Source organism: Carassius carassius, chromosome 9 (assembly GCF_963082965.1).
Source record: "Carassius carassius chromosome 9, fCarCar2.1, whole genome shotgun sequence".
NCBI lineage: Eukaryota > Metazoa > Chordata > Actinopteri > Cypriniformes > Cyprinidae > Carassius > Carassius carassius.
This window is the reverse complement of record NC_081763.1, coordinates 28,332,982-28,350,257: the sequence shown is the minus strand read 5'-3', so window position 1 is coordinate 28,350,257 and position 17,276 is coordinate 28,332,982. Positions and strand designations below refer to the sequence as shown.

The 17,276-nt window shown below is 39.0% G+C and overlaps 1 protein-coding gene across 2 annotated transcripts in view; it reads right to left on the bottom strand.

Moving 5' to 3' along the window:
* Positions 1-17,276, bottom strand: part of LOC132149491 (adhesion G protein-coupled receptor L1-like) — a 174,705-nt gene that overhangs the window by 35,906 nt on the left and 121,523 nt on the right. For both annotated transcript variants that reach the window (XM_059558785.1, XM_059558786.1), the window contains exons 5-15: positions 16,317-16,524; positions 15,729-15,993; positions 15,223-15,550; positions 13,123-13,425; positions 9,549-9,652; positions 6,678-6,863; positions 5,379-5,417; positions 3,940-4,120; positions 2,269-2,391; positions 1,364-1,569; positions 133-306 (exon numbers count right to left, since the gene is read on the bottom strand). In XM_059558785.1, coding sequence (XP_059414768.1) covers positions 133-306; positions 1,364-1,569; positions 2,269-2,391; positions 3,940-4,120; positions 5,379-5,417; positions 6,678-6,863; positions 9,549-9,652; positions 13,123-13,425; positions 15,223-15,550; positions 15,729-15,993; positions 16,317-16,524 — 2,117 coding nt within the window. The remainder of the gene's footprint in view (positions 1-132; positions 307-1,363; positions 1,570-2,268; positions 2,392-3,939; positions 4,121-5,378; positions 5,418-6,677; positions 6,864-9,548; positions 9,653-13,122; positions 13,426-15,222; positions 15,551-15,728; positions 15,994-16,316; positions 16,525-17,276) is intronic.

The window sequence follows — 17,276 nt, the reverse complement described above, 5'->3', positions numbered from 1 at the left end:
TTTTGTGTGTATAGATATGTTGGTCTTACAGACTGTGCTAGCGGAAAAGTTGTTCATGTGCGAGCTATCTTCACATTTGTTTGTGAGCAGGTGATGAATGTAAAGAATGAATATGTGCACGTGTTCACTTACATCAGGTTCGTGATGTACCATGAGCACGGCAAAGTTGGTTAGATGGCTACAGGAACAAGTTGTGTGTGTGCTGTTGGTTTCCATCAGCCTGCAGCCTTGAGATGACCACTGGCCCGTCATTGAACGCTCAGAGTAGTTCCAGAATGAACAGTTTGGGCTGAAATGATTCTCCAGCTGCAAAGAGAAAGCAACAGAGAGACTGAAAAATATCGGTTTCATTTAGGACTCATGTGCGATCCCTTCATGGCCAGGGGCCATCTAACACTTACTGTACAAACTGATTTTCACTGTATGTCTGAAATAGCAGTTTATGCACTGTAAAGGCAGCACAATTAGATTGAATTATAATCAATATATCTCTCATTGATTCCTGAGTACTGAGACGTGCTACAGAACTGACAAAAGGAATTATGTTTGGATTCATCTGTTCAACATGTTCAGAAGAATTCATGTTTAAGGGGCACAAGCTATTTTCCTGCTGCTTTCATTTGCTCACAAATGTGGGTTGTTCAGTCACAGCAAATATCCATTGTAAATATGTAGACACGTGTACTGTAGCAGTCACTATGATGAATGTATTGATGCTACAGGGTGATGGTTTCAGACTGTTTTCTGCTTGCACAATATCATAAATTCTCCACAGATGTGGCTTGTATTGGAGAGTTGCAAGAAAAAAGCCACTCCTTAAAAAAGGTCACATGCAGTCACAAATGAGCTTTGCCAAAACACACCTTGAAGATTTTCTATTTGAATATACTTTTAAATGTAATTTATTGAGTGATGTAAAGCTGAATTTTCAGCATCATTACTCTAGTCTTCAGTGTCACAAGATCATTCAGAAATCATTATAATATGATGATTTGCTGCTCAAGAAACATTTTATATTAACCACAGTGTTGAAAACAGTTGTTTTGATTCTCGGATGAATAGAAAGTTCAGAAGAACAGCATTTATTTGAATTGTAAGACACTGTTTTTACTATATTTAACTGTAGTGTACATGAAGTACTGAGGTCTGAGGACAGATGATTTTAGGGGGAGTGAGGGATAATAAAAAAAATCATAATGCAAAGAATGATCATTTATACACGATTTTACACAAAATTTGTTCATGTTTCCTGAAGCTAACCCCATGTGTGAAAGGTACTGTTTCCTTGCTTATTTTCTAAATGTAATGTAATGAAATTATAATGTCACTTCTTGCTTGTGTGTGCTTGTGAAAATTTAGTTACCTGTAAATGTCTAAGTGTGAACACCACAGGCTCCGTCAGAAACACTCTACTGGACTCTTTATTGATCGACGCTGCGATGACGTGTGAATTCACTGCCAGGCCCCGCCCACCAGGCCCCGCCTCCATTTCAATCTTCACAGATGCATTTTCAGTGGACAGGAATGAACCCAGATTCTTATAGAGCACAAAGACCACTTTTACCTGGCCTGTACAGAGAAACACAACACAAGAAAGAGGGAGAGAGTTATTGAGTGGCAGAAGGATCTGAATAACAACTAAGAGGAAAAAGGGAGCGGTAGAGTGAGTTGAGTGAAGGTTAAAATGATTTGGACTGGGAGGGGTTGAGTGAGTGATCGGGGGATGAAGGAACTTTAATATGGAGGGCAATGGAACATTCATCCCTTCAGCACTCACTCAATCCATTTCTTCTGTATGAATATTTCATGTGCGTTTGTTTCAATCATACTAATCTCACTTCCCCCGCCCAACCTGCCTCTGATGAGAAGCAGCGAACGTCGATGCGGCTTCAAAAAGAGGCTAAATGCGGGAGTGGTGGAAAAAGCGAAGAGTAGGAGAGCTGATGGCGGGATAAGATGGCTAAGAGATAGAGGGGGCAGGAAGGAGAGAAGCAGGAGAAAAGAAAAGAGTGCCGAGATTGCTCTGTCAGCCTGAAAATGATAGTAATCTAGTCGCCTCTCGGGCTGTTTGATTAAGAGTGCCGTTAAGAAACCATCAGGGAAGAAATGGTCTCAGCGCTTTTGTTAATCTGATTAGGTTTATTATTATCAACCAATAACCGGGTAAACCGAAGTGGAAATTTTGCTAAGCTTCAGTGAAATTGCACAGGGTCAAGTTGTGGATTGTGAAGGTTGGGACAGGAAGAGAGCATGCGAGCTGTCACTGACCGTTTCGGCTGTATTGTTTGAAGGTGGAAGCCGAGAGCTGGATACTGCTTTCACTGGGACCATTCTGCGGGAACGACAAATCCTGAGACTCTGTCTCCGTGTTCAACACACGTACCTCTAGATCTGAAGGCACACAAAAACACACTTTGAAAGTCTGAACTGTAATAACAAAGCAAAAAGAATATAAACTATGCAATACAGTTTTTAGCAATACTGTTCCATGTGAAGCAGCACACCTGTTTTTTAACATTGAAAATTATAAGAATTGTTACTTGAGCAGCAAATCACTGGAGTATTGATTCTGAAAATTCAGACTGGCCATCAAAAATAGAAAAATTATTATTTAAAGTAGATATAGTAATAGTAATAAAATCCCAATTTTGTCATTTTTTATCAAATAAATGCAGCCTTATTGAGCATGAGACTTTTCAAAAAAATGAAAAAAGATCTATTTGACCCCAAACTTTTGGTGTCAACAGTGGTGTATATTTATTTAAAAATCAGAGCGTTTTTTTTTTTTTTTTTTTTAATGGCATTGCTGTGAAAACCTTCTTTGGTACTTGTATTTTTAAAGGGGACATCGGATAACTATTATCATTAATTTTTTTACATTTAGTTTTTGGTGTGACTGCCAGCTCAGAAAAGCTAAAAAGAAATCAAGCAGCCAATTTGTTATGGGCTGTCTGTAACTGTGTCATCCAGCGAGCTATTTCAATTTGCAGACGGTTTCTAAATAGATAGTGATAATAATAGATTTGAATAAGACCATCTCCGAGCCATATAAGCCCCTTTCACACTGCGATTCTGGCAAATACACGGGTAAAGTGTTCCGGCAATTGCTCCCGGGTCACTAGATTTTGCACTTTCACACTGCCAGTGATTACCCGGGATATGTGCGTGCTTTCACACACAACCCGTAAAGGTCCCGCCCGTAACGACACGTGACATCAGGGCGTGATGTGTAATGTATGAGTCGAAAATGTTAGGCACGTTATACTTTCACTGAAGCAAGCGAATGATCTCGGCGTCAGCGCGGAAAGTGAGGAACTAACAGATCTCTGCTTCATTACAGTTTGCACATATTTTTTTGTCGCGAACGTTGATCTTCCTTCAAAACAGCCGGTAAAAGAATCGCGCGATAACGCACGTCATCACTTCGACACGGCATTAGATCTGGCTTTTGTTCACACAGCGCTCGTCCCGGATTGAACCCGGCAATGTTACTAGGTCCCCGACCCGGGTTCAATGCCGGAATCAATCGCGGGAAGTGATTGCTTTCACACAGAAGGCGACCCGGCAATGTTCCGGCAATGTTCCAGCAATTTGCCGGGTCCGACGTGCAGTGTGAAAGGGGCTATACAGAGTCCAAGACAGCATTTCACATGTCTCGTGGAAGTGAGGGGTGAGTTAGGAGTGGGGTGAGCAGTAGCTAATTATCATTTAAAGAGACATGCTCTTCACGGCTCGCTGTGAACAGAGCTGTTTTTGACAAGATAAAAAGGGTGTTGTTTTACACGACCACTGAGGAATTGTAACCAAAGTATGTTAAAGAAATTTCATGAGGACTCTAAAGTATCATACAAACTTGTGGATAATGGGCATCAGATGTCCCTTATACTGTACTGTCACGAACCATCAATAATTATTAGTTTCTCCTCAACACAAACTCACCGACATTTGCAGCGTGGTCTGAGAAGTGATTATTGTACATGTTATTGGCCAACAGGAAGGCTCCTTTCTCCATGACGTCCAGTAGCATGGTGGCTGTGTGCGCCTGCTCCGTACTGTTCATGTCCTGCCATGATTCTAAAGCCTCAGCACGCAAAAGATTATCCACAGTCTGCACAACCGCCTGCACACACATACATACATGTACACTTCATTATAATTACACTCGAAATCAAAGATGATAAAATATGAATCTCTGTGAATGTTCCATCTGTGAATCTTACGTAATGGCTGAATTTTATTTCTACTAAGGAGCAACATCTTATAGGCCATTATAAATTATGTCTCTATTTTGTTTCTATGTTTTGCTAACTAGGATTTACACAAGCTCCAGTCTGGATCCAGAACACATGAAAAGAGATGATGCTGACCCTCAGAGGACCCCAGATGATCCTAACCTTGAATCAACAAACAGAACTAACAATTATTGCTACATGTGTGACTGCATCATATAATAACTATTAATTAATAATATTGATAGTTCATCGTCTAGCTGACTACGTCTTGTATTATTATTATTTTTTTTTTTTTTTCTAAAATCCTGTCAAACGTGCACAAACTACTAGCTACTACTAAATATTGTAGAAACATAATTTTCTGTAAAGTTGCTTTGTTACGATTTGTATTGTAAAAAGCGCTATACAAATAAACTTGAACTGAATTGAAAAAATGACAAGAGCACTAAAAGAAAGCCTTGGGCAAGATGTAAGGTATCATCATTGCTAGAAATCTCCTTCCCTCTTTCTCTCTCTCTCTCTCTCTCTCTCTCTCTCTCTCTCTCTATCACACACACACACAACAAACCAGCTGCAGTTAAAATTCCTCTGAGGTAGGCATATGCAATAAAAAATATGGATGGCACTTTCTATGACGCCTGTATATGTTATGCATTATGAATGCAGTCATAATGCCATACTGTAATGCATTATATCTTTTAATGAAAAGTAACCACCAATATAATATATTATAATACTTCATGGTACTATGTTAAAAGACCTTATAAAACCAAAACGAGAGTTTAATTTTAATAGATATTTTACATTGCAATTTTTTCCTGTTGCACCATATATTTTACCTAATCTTTTTTTTTTTTTAATCAAAAGAATGATAAATAATACCACCTATAACCAACTAGAAAGCAGCAAATCAGAAGTATTACCCAATAATAATTTTTATTTAAAAATGTTATTTGAATTGAAACTCTGCATTTAATTTCATATCTTTATAAGGCATCGTATATACAGGCTTCCCAGAAAATAAATTTAAAAAAGTGTGGGATAGGAATCAAGCATAGGTATGTGTGTGCAGTAACATGGAGGATAAGAAGAGATACAAGAGTTGAAGTGTGTCTGTGAACTCATAAAGATAACACTGTACAATACCTGAACATAAGCCCGGCAGGTCCTCTCTCTCTTCTGCCACTACAAGACACAATGAAACAGCTTTCATGCAGTAGAGTCTTGCAGATTCAATCTGACTTTTAGTCAATTTCGAATGCAATTTACACAATAATACTACTGTACTTCTACTTCTACTTCCACTACTACTACTAAGGCATCTACTATAATTAATTTGTATGCTTAAAACATTCTCGCAGAAATAATCCAGCTCTTTTTCATCTATCAATATATACATACACTCACTGGCCACTTTATTAGTACTTTATTAGTGCTAGTACCAGGTTGGACCCCCTTTTGCCTTCAGAACTGCCTTAATTCTTCATGGCATAGATTCAACAAGGTGTTGGAAACATTCCTCAGAGATTTTGCTCTATATTAACATGATAGCATCACGCAGTTGCTGCAGATTTTTCGGCTGCACATTCTTGATGTGAAACTCCCGTTCAACCACATCCCAAAGCTGCTCTATTGGATTGAGATCTGGTGACTGTGGAGGGCATTTGAGTAAACTGATCTCATTGTCATGATCAAGAAACCAGTCGGAGATGATTTGAGCTTTGTGACATGGCGCATTATCCTGCTGGAAGTATCCATCAGAAGATGGGTACATGGTGGTCGTAAAGAGATGGACATGGTCAGCAACAATGCTCAGGTAGGCTGTGGGGTTTAAACAATGCTCAATTGGTTCTAAGGGGCACAAAGTGTGCCAAGAAAACATCCCCCACACCATTAAACCACCACCAGCCTGAACCGTTGAGACAAGGCAGGATGGATCCATGCTTTCATTGTTTTTTATGCCAAATTCTGACTCTACCATCTGAATGTAGCAGCAGAAATCGAGACTCATCAGACCAGGCAACATTTTTACAATCTTCTATTGTCCAATTTTGGTGAGTCTGTGTGAATTGTAGCCTCCTTTCCTATTCTTAGCTGACAGGAGCAGCACCCGGTGTGGTCTTCTGCTGCTGTAGCCCATCTGCTTCAGGGTTCGACATGTTGTGCATTCAGAGATGGTATTCTGCTTACCTTGGTTGTAACGAGTGGTTATTTGAGTAACTGTTGCCTTTCTATCATCTCTAACAAGTCTGCATATTCTCCTCTGACCTCTGACATCAACAATGCATTTTTGTCCACACAACTGCTGCTCACTGGATATTTTCTCTTTTTCAAGGCTGTGAGCTTAGAGGGTATTTCTGTGCACACTGATGTGGCAGCAAACAAAACATGAAGGGTTTGTTTAAAGGGCAAATGTGTGTGAGTGTGTGTGCGTGCATGTGTCACCTTATTGTAGTTCTTGGCTGCCGATTCCTTATTCCCAGGTCTGAGTGCTTGCAGCTGTGCGTCTAATATATCCAATAGCTGCTCGATGAGTCTGACAGAGGAACTGACATCACCAGCATGAATGTGACCCTGCGTGTGGTTCACCAGCTCCGCGGCGATGTTTGCAGCATTCTCTCCGCTTTTTATCTACACAGTGAATACACACACACACACATACACAATCTGGTCTCTAAAGCTCAATCCCCTGCCGTGCACTGTGGGGTGTGAGCTGGGGGTTTCTGGGTTTAAGCTGCTAGATGCACAGACAAAAGACAAAATCTTTAATGACACTCTAAATCAAGCTATTACAAAAAAAACTAAAGCATGAAACATGATAAAAAATTACTCATTTGATTTGAAAGCCGACACATAGTCTGTAATTGCCCTGCATCAAATGTGTCACTTGACATTTAGAAAAAGAAAAAAAAACATATTCCATTGTGTTTAAGGTATGCTATGGTATAACCACTCTTTGTGGTGTTCAAAAAACATGGTGTTATAATAGTATGTCAAAACAACAACAAAAACTCAATACCATTGTACGCTGTAACTGAACATTTTAATTTAATGTGAATTATTAGATTTTGTTTCAACCTTTGAATAAGGCAATTTATTTACTTAGGCCTTTTACATTTGACAGTTATCTTTTGAGTCCTTAATTATGTTCTGTAAAGACAATAGTGAAAAACACATTTATGTCAAATCTGCATAATGTCTAAGGAACTAATAAAGAAAACACGGTTAGTGGCAGTTTCCTAAAAAATGCAGAATGATAATAATCTGTGATCGCTAGCATTACTTTGGTCAACAATAGCCCCAACAGCTGGGTTAAACTGTTTCCAACCATGTTTGTAGTCTGAGAAGTCCAAATGTTGCTGTGTTGATCTCTACAAGTCAAGCATCACAACTTAAAGGTAGGGTAGGTGATTATGGAAAGGCTAGCAGTACCAGACTAGCCTTGAAAGCATAAGATCCCACCTTCCCTGCAAATCACTCTCCAAATCCACGCATCCTCAAAAAAAAACATAAATTTGCCTTCCACAGATCTAAATATATATAAATATATTTAGACCACCTAACTTTTTTTTTTTTTTAACTTTTGAAACAAATCACCTACACTACCTTTACTGACTTTAGATGGAAAAAAACGACTCTGTTATTGTCTTCCTGCATCATTGACAAACTATTTTCCTCTTTGACTCTGTAAAGTTGCTTTGACACAATCTGTATTTTATAAAGCGCTATACAAATAAATGTGACTTGACTTTAAGGGATACTTGAATGCAGTGGCGGTTTCTCCATTAGGGCAATTGGGCGACGCACCACCAAAGTGCTAAAGGGAGAGACTTTTTTTCTTTCACATTCAAATACAGTGTTACGCTAGCTTTTACTATAATCTAGACTATATGTGCTGCCTCTAAATAGTCCAATCAATGTCGAGTTGCGTTTCGTGTAGAACCGCCCCTTTTTGGGCGATTCCTGTCAGACTGAGAATCGCCCCGAGTTCTCTCATTGACTTCCATTCAAAGATCATTTCATCTCAATGAGTTCAGGGAGGGCTCGCACTAACGTGCTTTCATCATCATGCATAACCTTAACTTGTGCAAAGATTGATGGGAACAGTGGCATTCAATAATATAAAAAAACTATTTAGAATTTTAACAAGAAGAAAAAAAAACTGCTTTAATATCTTTATCAAATGTGAAAAAAATTCTTGAATGTTTGCACACAAACCAGTACATTTAGGACACACTTTCTCAGCTTCAGTTGTATTTTTATGGAGCCCCGTACATGACATGCAGGAAAAAATATTAGGCTAAATCGTGTTCACGATTTACTAATTCGTTCCCTCAATGTACTAAAACGTGCACACGATTACTATTGCGTTCCCTCGATTTACTATTTCGTTCACTCAATTTATAAATTGTGCGCACGATTTACTAATCAGTTCCCTCGATTTGCTAAATCGTGCGCACGATTTAGCAAATCAAGGGAACACAATAGTAAATCGAGGGAACGCAATAGTAATCGTGTGCATTAATTTAAATTTGTAACTTATTTCAGTTAGTATTTCTGAAACATTTCTAATTATCATACAGTACGGTTTTTTTATTTATTTTTATTTATTAATTTTTTTACGGAATATCTACATTTGATTTTATTTTAGTTTTATTTCAATTATAATTTTTTTTTTTTAAACAGGATAATAACCCTACTCTGCATATCCTGTATATTTTTACCAAGGATGTTAGGTAAAAATGGCTGAAGTTTATTTTTAACAAGTCTCTGATCAACCCAGTCTGATCTTATCAGTTTAAGCTGGACTGTGTTGTGAATCTGTCACAATGTTATTGAGCCTGTTATAAAAATAAAGGGAAGCACAAAATATATTAGGCATCTGTGTACAAAACAAAAACAAAAAAAAACAAACAACAACAAAAAACTAAAACAAATGAAGCTAAGCAAAAACAAAGTTTAAGAAAGTCTTAAAGTCACAGAAGTCTAAAAAAACTAAAGTAAGAATAAAGTAAAAAAGCCCGCTGAAAAAAGTGATATGATGACTAAAACTGTTTTATAAAATGAAAAAGTTTTGTAATATGTGAAAATCAGAACATTGGTGTTAGTTCAGTGTGATTATCGCCTGAGATACCTTTAAACTCTTTCTTAGAAATGGATAGAATAGAGAGATTTTGTTCCAAATCATGTCAAAAGAATGACCTGCGTGTGGTAATGTGAGCTGAGGCCGGATTGATAATAGCTGAGGTAGCAGACAGAGCAGGACAGAGAACGGGGGGTCAGAGCAAGTAAAAAGCAACTTTTTAGTGGCCTCACCTTCTGGGCCACCTGGTTGACCCAAGGCGAGGTGCAGTTACTTAGATCAGGGCCACGAGGATTCCACAGCACAGGAGAGGACAGACACTGAAAGGATGCGATGCCTGAAAACAGAAAAGATGTAAGGAGGGAGAGAGATAGAGAAAGACAGAAACCTTGGGTTTTAAAGTCTTTTATATTATACACACACACACGTACACACAGTACCAGTCAGGATAAAAACTACAGTACAAGATTACGCTCATAATTATCATTGGGTCCACAAATAAATATTTTCAAAAAAAAATGTCTATTTATGTTACACTACTGTGTTGATAAACAAACATGAACATGATGATGAAAATAGGCAGTCTTTAATAAAGAAGCTAAATCCATACAGAGGAAAGGCTTTCAACACATGTTTCATCAAGAAGACCCGACAACAATGAACAGAAAGAGACCAACTTAAATACACCAGCAGACAATGCTAAAAAAATTGAAACACACCTGAAAAAAATGACACAACTATCTCAATGAAAGGAAATGGTTCAAAAGGAAAACAAAGTCCAAACTGAATGATACGCTGATAGATCACCCCCAATCCCGGATGGCGCAACCTCAGGCCATATAGAGAAGGATGTGAGGTGGCAAGGAGGATGAGGAGATGGCGAAAGGGATGGCAAAGGGTCAAATTTGTGACAGAGAGATGCAGGAGGAGGATTGGAAGCAGGATGACAAACAAAATCCAGGGAAGTACAGGTGGAGGAGATGACTAGAGAGGAGCGTTGAGCAGTATTGAGTAGGTGAAGATCCATTCCACAGACAGGACTGCGCTCCATGGCTGCACCACTGGGGGGAGGAGCCAAGGTGTGGTGGGAACACACACTTCCTTGGGGACGAACAGAGGCGATGACAGCAATGGAGGTGGATGCCGAGGATCCAGGCACCTGATATGTAGGTAAGGATACAGAGGCTAGAGAGTAAGCTGGTGCGACCGAGGTGGAGGCGGAGCCTGAGGGAGTCCACAGCAGAGGCGTGGTAAAGGCCGACCCAGGTGGAGCCGACTGACTGAGAGACCTCAGCAAGGCCAAATGGCTGAGGGGGGATGAAGATGACAGGACAGCATAGTGGCTAAGGACTGAGGAGACTGAAGAAATTGACAAGATTCAAGCAAAAATAAAAAAGTCTCTTAAAGCAGCTTGGAGAAATCCATAAAAGGAAAGTCCAAACAAAAGGAAGCCTTGCAACACATATAACATCGACAAGACCCGATAACAGTGAACAGAAAGAGACCAAAGAAAGAGATACACCAGCAGACAAGGCTAATTAACGACACACCTGGACAGAATGACACAACTGAACAGAAATTGTGCAAAAGGAAAACAAAGTCCAAACTGAATGATATGGTGAAAATGGGTCTACATATATAGTTTTTTAAATCAATCTATCTATCTATAGATCGATTGATTGTGGCAAAAATGGGTAAGTTAAAGTGGCAAGATAAAAAAAAAACAATGAACAAATGTCCAGACTATCCCAGGATGCGCCTTATTAAGGTGGATGAGAATAACTAATGCTGTAATAAAGGCAAAGTGAGGCGACACTAAAGAAGCACACATTAAGACAGTCCTGATTTATTTCTCCTTTTTCTGGAGGCACTACATAATTTTCATGCCTCCATTTCGGTATTTAATAGTTTTCAAGTTTTTTACCCAAGTCTTTATATTTTCATAAAAAAAAAAATAAAGAAAGAGTTGACAAAACGTTTGACTGATAAAGTATAAAAAGTCAAAATCACTTAAATTCTTCATTAAAATAATACAACAAAATAAAATGAAAAGCTTTATAATGTAAAGAAATAAGGCAAATATATACTAAGCACATATATAACACACACACACACACACACACACACATATATATATATATATATATATAACATCTCATATAAATATCGTAGTATGTAATGATTTTATCTATAATATGAATAATAAATATTCAAAAATATTCTACATTTTGCAGTTCAATATGCTCAATCGTTTTTTTTTTTTTTTCACTTACCTCCTTGGAGAAAACAAAATACTGATATATACACAAACAAATTAATAGCAAAGATACTACAAACCAACAGACTGATTTTATTCTGAACTCAGTGCTAGAGAATAAGAAAGAAAGAACAGGGCTGCTCATATCTTCTCTGTGAAAGCTTCCGCGAAACACACTTTTTTTCACGGAAGCACACTTTTTTCACACAGCAAACTCATTCTGTGGAAATGAGTTTGCTGACACAGGAACGCCATCGCACACTCTTGCACACACTTGTAAGATCACACACCTGGCCATCCCATCAGTGCCTCTGAAGGCTGAGAAAACACCTCAAGGGAGTTTCTGCCACAATTTTCAGTTAAGTTGGGCTGTTTAGTTAGCCGAGTTCACACAGAACAGCATGCTGGGATAAAAAAAAAAAAACCCGGCAGGCCTTATCAGCAACCACAATACAAATAGCTCCAAAGAAGAAAGGCAGAAAGAGCAACAGAGAAAGGAAAAGCTATAGAGGAGTAAAGCAGTACTACAGTGAGATCAGAGCCACTTGGAGATTTCCTTCCCTCACATTCTCTCTCGCTCTCTCAGCTGCTGTCTGCTTTTCTCTCTCCACTCCTTTATCCACAATAGATTGGCTTTGAAGGATCTGCCAGGATTCACCAATTAAAGCCGCTGATAATTTAACTTCATTTCAGTAAAGGAAAAAAGGTGACAGGAGAAAGACAGTGTTTTGTCGGTGGCTGGGAGAGAGAGATGTTAACAGAGGAAGGAAACGCTTTTCTACCATGAAAAGAAAGAGATATTTGATGCAGCGATTAGATGGGGGGTGTGGGGGGGGGGGGGTTGTCTTGTGGCTGTCTAGTGGCTAATTTTTTGCAGGGCTAAGCCATGCTGAGTTTGAAGATCACTTCTTTATTTGCAAAGGACTGCCTTTTAACTATGACTCACAAGAGGACTTGCCAGCCGGAGATAACATAGAGATGAGAAGGAAAAGCAAACAAGGTCTCCACACTAAGAAATTGGCGTGTACACATAAATGAACCCAGTAACGTATACAAAACTGACAAACCAAACACAACAGGCAATTCTATGAAAAGCTGTCTCAACAAACATTGTGTGACCTTTATGTCATAAACATCACACACCATGTAAAGTTGTGATTCCCTCTGCCACTACATCATGTTGTAATCAAGCGAAACAGCCTAAAATGGCAAGCAGCACTGACTTTTTGTTTTTTATAATGTTTACACCCCGGTATCTGTGCAGCTTTCAGATGACAGAATTTTTGTATCAAATTTCCAGCAAAAATAACTATAATGTGATATATACTGTTACCATAATGTAAAATTAGTAATACCATGAGGATTTTAATCATATTACCCATCCCTTGTGTCAATAGATAAATTGTTTAACTGCTACAGCAGTCAGAGTTCTTGAACTTGCAAGTTGCGATTTTGATTTCTTAATTCAAAATCATCACTTCAAAAATGTCTATAATAATAATTATAATAATAATCTTTTATTAAACATTCACCCCATTATCGTCACTCACCCAGTGATCCTTTAGGGCATGGCCTCTCTACAGTCTCTCCCCTCTGAGTGGCAGGCCATTGCACCCCTCGGGCTACTCTGGCTTCACACACTTGGAGCTCAGGGCCCTGTGGTGAGACTTGCAGAGGTCTGCGAGTCACCGGCACAGTGGCAGTTATAGGTCGCAGATCTGGTGCCTTGTTGATGGCCCCTATCGGGTGAGCAGTTGCGGGCAGAGGTCGCATGGTTGAGGGTATGGAGCTGGAAGTGACAGGTCTTGCTGCTGTGGTTGTGCTGCTGCTCATCTGATTGGTGGCGAGTGGACCTGTGAGCAAGAGAGAAGGACATACAGGAATCCAAAGAAAATTGAAACCAAGGCAAAAAAGGTGTAAGTGGCAGAGAAGCAGATTCAGAACACCTACAGAGTCAACAAGAATGTTGGTGGATGTTTGGACGAAGAAGAAAAAAGAAGACTGGAAAATAGTAGAAATGTGTCTTGCGATAGGAATATGATAAAGTTGGTAAGAAGATAACTAAAGCAGCAGGAGCATTTGCTAGTATTTAACCTGTTAACCAGACCCCCCATTATGGTACTCACAGCTGAAAGTGCCCTACCTAATTTAAAATTGCAACAGTTCCTTGCTTCAGTGTGTTACACACATAATTTTGTGTGTTTTTGGAAAGAACATGTGTTTTTGGAAAGAAGACCCTTTGGGCTTTAATTTTTATCAACCAGTGTTGATAATGCTCAAAAATATTAAAAGTTACAGACACTGAAGTGCCTTGAAAAAATTGTACCACATTGAATGTTTTTTTAATTTGATATAAAAATACTTGAAATCAGTCCTGGAGCAATCTAGAAAAGTAATGGGTTGAAAGTCACATGTCTCATGTGTTTCTATTTCAAATCTGAAGAAGATACCATGAAAAATGAGATTCCTGCATTTTTCTGATACTATGTCTAGTCCCCCCATCACCCCCCCCCCCCCCCCAAAAAAAAATATACCAACTGTATTGAAGAGTTCTACAAACTATTTTAGTAATTAAACATACCACTGCATAGTTTTATAAACGTAGAGATCATATAAGTGATTTATTTAAGCACTAGAAAAATACAATAAGAATAATTTGAGTAATAAAAATAAATAAGAAAAATAAAAAAGATTTAACTATGTATGCAAATTACAGAACATCCTGAGATTGCTAGAAATGCAGCCATCAAAAGCCGTCACGAGAGAGCACCAGAATTCAAATAAACAATCTTCTGCCTATTTTTAACTTTTTTTAATGGATCATCTCATTCTGTTTGTGACACTGTACACTACAAAACCATGCTGTTTTTTACTACAAAGACGCAGTTTTCTGAGCGAGAGTTATTCCATAATGGACACAAACAATGCTGTTCCCGAAGAACTGAAATGTAAACAAAGGACTTATCATCCATATTACAATGTTATTGCTTCGTTGGACTAAATGTGCTCTATGAGATGTCGTTTAGTGGACCCTTACCTTTCTAACTAAACCGGGATTTACAGCTGTAGATGTGTTTATGACTCGCTATTATGATGAATCTGGTATGTACTGCATTTTCATTCTTCATGTTTTGATGTGTACTGCTTACACAAATGTAGCAAATACATTCTTTATAAGCTTTCCATTGAAAAACAGCGATCTGTCATCGATGCTTGAAGGTTTAGATATTTTTAATGATACATAGTTTGTCAAGATTAATTTTGTTCCATTTAATTTAATCTATTCGTAAACATTGACATGTGCAAACAAAGAGAGTTCAGTGCGCCCACGTGCAGGTGCGGGTTAACAGGTTAATGCATGACTATACGTTCACACAGTCCCCCTGAGAACTAGATAGAGTGAAATACAGCAGGAGAAAGAGAGGGAGAAAGACAAACAGAGAATGTTCATTGCAAGAAGAAGAGAATGAATAATTGATTAGAAATCTTTTTCTGATCTGACAAAACACTAATGACCACTGCTAATTAAACCATAAAGACAATGTATTGAAGACACAGAGGGGAACACTAACAGAACGTTGACACTTAACAGATGAAACTGTCTGTTAGCCTCTGCCTCCCACTGATTTCGCTCTTTTTCTGTCACTTACCAGCAGTTGGATCTGGTGGGCCAAACTCTAGAGGGTAGCGCAACACATTGTAGTTATTCCAGATATAAAGTTGATTGTCTCGTGGGTTGTAATCCACAGAGGACACATACTGGTAGGGGTTTGGGAAGGGGATGTGGACAGGCTCTTCCCGTGCTTGGTTGGTGTTGTACGCATACAGCACCAGATCCCCACCTGCTTCGCTATCATCGTCTTGATAAACAGAGCGGACAGCGTATAGAACACCACACGCTATGAAAGCATTGGACGCCAGTCGCTTATCAAAGCTAGTCTCCCAGGTTCCCTCGAAGCGCAGGGTGTAGGGGTTAATCTAAAATATAGCAAGAGAATAGGGATTAGACTTTGTTTGTGTTCAAATGGTACAACACAATATAACCTGATTACTCAAAAGTCCTGGAAAATGGAGCTCCTTAAAATGTAATGGAAATTCCGATCCGATCTTAGCTGAAATCCAATAGCTTTAAATTGCACTGTTCAGTGACACTGACCTGGCTGACCACCAGTCGTCCGTTGTTGGCCTCGGTAGCATAGATGACCCATAAACCATTTTCATCCACTGCAAGGTCAATATCAGACTTGCCACCCCAGCGGTATGGTGAGGTGTCATGATAGTTGGCATTATTGACTATGGCTTCTCCACTCTTTATACGTGTGCGCAAGTCATATTTAACAATGTTGCGTGTGCGTTCCTTGTTGTAAAAAACAGCACCATCATAAACGACAAAGCCTGTTCCATCCACACGATTTGGCAGCCTGTGGAAGAATAGTGATACTTCAGATGACCTGCCATAAATGTAACTCTCGGCTATATTTTAGACAGATTATGACCTGAAACTAAATCAGGATTCTACACTCTTATATACATGCAAAGGCACGATACCTAGATGATACCTCAGTATGGTAATTAGAAAAATCTTTAATTTAACATCAAGAAGAAACTCAAGAACCCTACCTAAGAACTCGAGAATCATATAAAAAAAGATGTTAAATCTAAGTTTTGAAAAAAAATATTTATTTTGTAGATTGTACACAGGGATGTTTACTGATTCTAGACCCAAGCTGTGGTTCTCACTCACTTGTAAGTAGTCGTGGCTCGATTCTGCTTGAAGTCTTCCCATGAAGCATACTCGTACAGCATATCCGTGCGGTACGGAGTCCAGGGCATGACATAAAGACGGTCACCAGACTGCAGGGGATCCTTACACCATGCCCCCGACTGATGCTCCGCCTCCTGCAGCAAACTTGCTGCCTGCACACTTAATAGAGTCCCAGGACATACAAAGACTGGAGATATAGGGGACAGAGAAAGAAAGAGAAAGAGAGAGAAAGAAAAATAGAGGGAGAGATGAAATAACAAGGAGGGGACAGTAAGAATGCACAGAATGATGGTGTGATAGGATTAAAAAGAGGAGAATTTGATGGGAAGACAAATGGAGAGATGAAGGATAAAGAAAGAAGGGGAATTGGTGGGAGGCAGTGAGGGATGATAATATAAAAGAGAATGAGGCAGCAAGAAAGAGGAAGAGAGAGGGAGAGAGAAATGGGAGAGAGGACATGAGATAAATGACCATTCTTCTAATGAAAGAGTGTTAATGTTCATTAGTTAAGTATCTGCACACTGGACTAGAGGCTGCTGAGGGGAGATGACAAAATCCTTGCTGCTGGTGCTCATATATTGCTGAGAATCATTTTTTTAAACCCTGCCCCACTTCAACTTCACTACTGGAAAATCACCAGAATCTGATGCTAGCTGATTTTACATTGTTTCTAAATTGAATTATTATTTATGGTCATTAACTGGTCTGAGCTGGCCTAGACGGTTTGACTAGACTTGACTAGACTTCTAGCTGGTGTACCTGGTTTCAAGCATATTGGTCAAGTTGGTTTAGTGCTGGTAGACCACTTTTGAATCGCAGCAAGCCAGTTACCCTATTCCACATACCAGCAGAGAAACAAGGTTTTGATGCTAAATGATTTCAAATTGTTCAAGCTGGATCATGTTGGTCAAAACAGGTCTAGATGTTCAGCACAGTGTT